This window comes from Euprymna scolopes, chromosome 16 (assembly GCF_053919585.1).
Source record: "Euprymna scolopes isolate OS-2025 chromosome 16, ASM5391958v1, whole genome shotgun sequence".
NCBI classification, from domain to species: domain Eukaryota; kingdom Metazoa; phylum Mollusca; class Cephalopoda; order Sepiida; family Sepiolidae; genus Euprymna; species Euprymna scolopes.
Window position 1 is genome coordinate 8,205,014 of NC_136497.1, and position 2,667 is coordinate 8,207,680.

At 37.6% G+C, this 2,667-nt stretch overlaps 1 protein-coding gene across 1 annotated transcript; it reads left to right on the forward strand.

The window, feature by feature from the left end:
- Positions 1-574: 574 nt before the first annotated feature.
- Positions 575-2,367, forward strand: LOC145296291 (general transcription factor II-I repeat domain-containing protein 2-like). Its single transcript, XM_080142490.1, has 2 exons — positions 575-1,307; positions 1,943-2,367. The coding sequence occupies exons 1-2, from the start codon at positions 575-577 to the stop codon at positions 2,365-2,367; spliced, it is 1,158 nt and encodes a 385-aa protein (XP_079998616.1).
- Positions 2,368-2,667: the final 300 nt, after the last annotated feature.

Sequence of the window (2,667 nt, forward strand, 5' to 3'; positions counted from 1 at the left end):
GCAGATATATTAATATTTCTTTTAATCAATTAGCAAATTTTAATGTGATTATATAAGTTCATAAAATTTTAGAAAAGGGAAACGTTTTGCTCCTAACTCTGATTTTGTTTTCAGCATATTAAAATTTTTTATCAACCCTAGCAAAGATTTGTTTTAATTTATTATTAGAATTACTTTATTTTTTTCTATTTACTGTTATTCAAAAGTCCTTTTAAGGATCAAAAATTATATTCATAATACTTATATTCAATTTTTTAAAAGAATGAGGGATTGAATTGATAATTTGACTGTCATTTGTTGATTTATTGGATTACTTTCACCTATATGTCTATATTTATACAAAATTAAGATGTTTCAACTTGTTTGAAGACAATATAAAAACAGTCAAAATTGACTCATTTTTAAAATCCTTACCCCCCTGCCGTAAGGGGTGTAAAACTGGTCGGCAAGCCTTGTACTGTGTTTGATCGCTCTGTACTCTGACACTTAGTAGACAAAGAGCCAAACTACTCAAGCGCCAAAATTAATTCAATTTCTTTTTCATTTTCAGATCCTGTTTTCTTCACCCTTCATTATGGTTTCTAAGAAAAGAAAAGTGGACGCCGAGTGTCGCGTTTTCAATGAAGAATGGGGAATAAAGTACTTCTTTGTTGAAACAAAGGACCAGAAAGGTAGCGAAAGTGTTGCCGTTTTGAAAGAGTACAATATTCGGCGTCACTATGAAACAAAACATCTATCAACATATTCAAAGTTTTCTGGAAAGTTACGCTCTGAGAAATATGAGTCCATGAAACGTGGTTTAGAAACTCAAAGAAACCTCTTCACGAGAAAGTTTGCTGAAAATGAATCTGTCACTCGTACAAGTTACAAAATAGTGCATAAGATGGCAGACCGAGGAAAACCGTTTACTGATGGCAACTTCATCAAAGCGTGTATGATAGAAGCAGCAAATGACTTGCGTCCTGAGAAAGCCGATTTGTTTGGAAGTATCAGCCTTTCGACAAGTTCAGTTGTGCGGAGAACCGAAGAACTTGGAGAGAACATAGATCTACAGATACGTGAGAAAGCTAGGAACTTCTTGTGGTATTCTCTGGCGCTGGATGAGTCCACTGATCTCTCGAGTACATCACAACTTCTCGTGTTCATTCGTGGTGTCAATTCGGACTTTCAGATAACAGAAGAGTTGGCATCCGTTTGCAGCATGCATGGAACAACAACTGGAAAAGACATTTTCATGGAAGTGCAGAAAACTTTGCAAGACTATAACCTTCAGTGGAATCAGCTTCGAGGTGTTACAGTTGATGGAGGTAAAAACATGGCTGGAGGGAGGAAGGGTCTGGTGGGGCGGATCAGGACTCAGTTGGAAGATCTTCAAATTCCAGGCGCTCTGTTCATACACTGCATCATACATCAGCAAGCACTCTGTGGGAAAAAACTTAGATATTTCTTGTGTACTGAAACCAGTCGTTTCTGCTGTGAACTTCATTCGGGGAAATGCACTCAATCACCGTCAGTTCCAGGCTTTTCTTGAAGAAATTGATTCTGATTTCTGTGACTTGCCTTATTACACAGCAGTGAGATGGCTCAGCTGTGGTAAAGTCCTGTTTCGTTTTTACAAGCTTCGAAGCGAAATAGATGTTTTTCTCACTGAAAAGATAGAGCCGATCCACAGCTGTCAGATCCTATCTGGCTGTCAAAGTTGTCTTTTTTGGTCGACATCACATCCCACATGAATGAACTGAACTTGAAACTTCAGGGAAAGGATAACCTCGTCTGTGATCTCTACAGAATCATCAAAGGATTTCGGAGAAAGCTGTCATTGTTTGAAGCACAACTGGAAGGAGAAAACTTCTCTCATTTTCACTGTTTCAGAGAGTTTTGCGCTTCAATCGCTGAAGATGTCAACCTCGATTTTCCAAAAAAGATTATTCGTGACTTGAAGAAGCATTTTTGGAGAGATTTTCAGATCTCGACAGAACTGAGAGTGACATTCTTCTGTTCCAGAATCCGTTTGATTGTAACCTTGATGATGTGCCAGTTGAACTACAGTTGGAGCTCATTGATTTGCAAGCAAATGACTTGTTGAAAGAGAAGCACAGAGAAGGAAAACTTGTTGAATTTTACCGCTGCTTACCTGATCCTGAGTTTCCGAAATTGAAGAAATTTGCCGCTGGTATGGCATCAGTGTTTGGAACAACTTATGTCTGTGAGCAAACATTTTCAAAAATGAAGTATGTGAAGTCAACACACCGAACGCGATTGACTGATGATCATTTGAAAGCAATTCTATTGATTGGATGCAGCAATTCCAAACCAAACATTGATGATATCTTGAAAGCCAAACGTCAGTTTCACAAATCTCACTAAACTTTTTTGCTGTTTGGGTTGTGAGATTCGGATATGTGCACATTAAGTTTGATGTAACTATCTTTTTGCTTACGTCGCCTTCTTTGAAAACTTTTTAGTAAATAAAATGTTGGTTGTCTTTGAATGCTGAACTTAGTTTTTCATCTTTTTTCCCAGAGCTTTCGTTCTGACTTGCAAGTATTGAACAGAATGATTATGCGGCCCGCGCTCGTCATTCTTTCAGTTATCCGGCCCACTGTGAAAAAAGTTTGGTGACCCCTGATGTGAACGAATGATGTTTATTATTGTAAAAATAATATT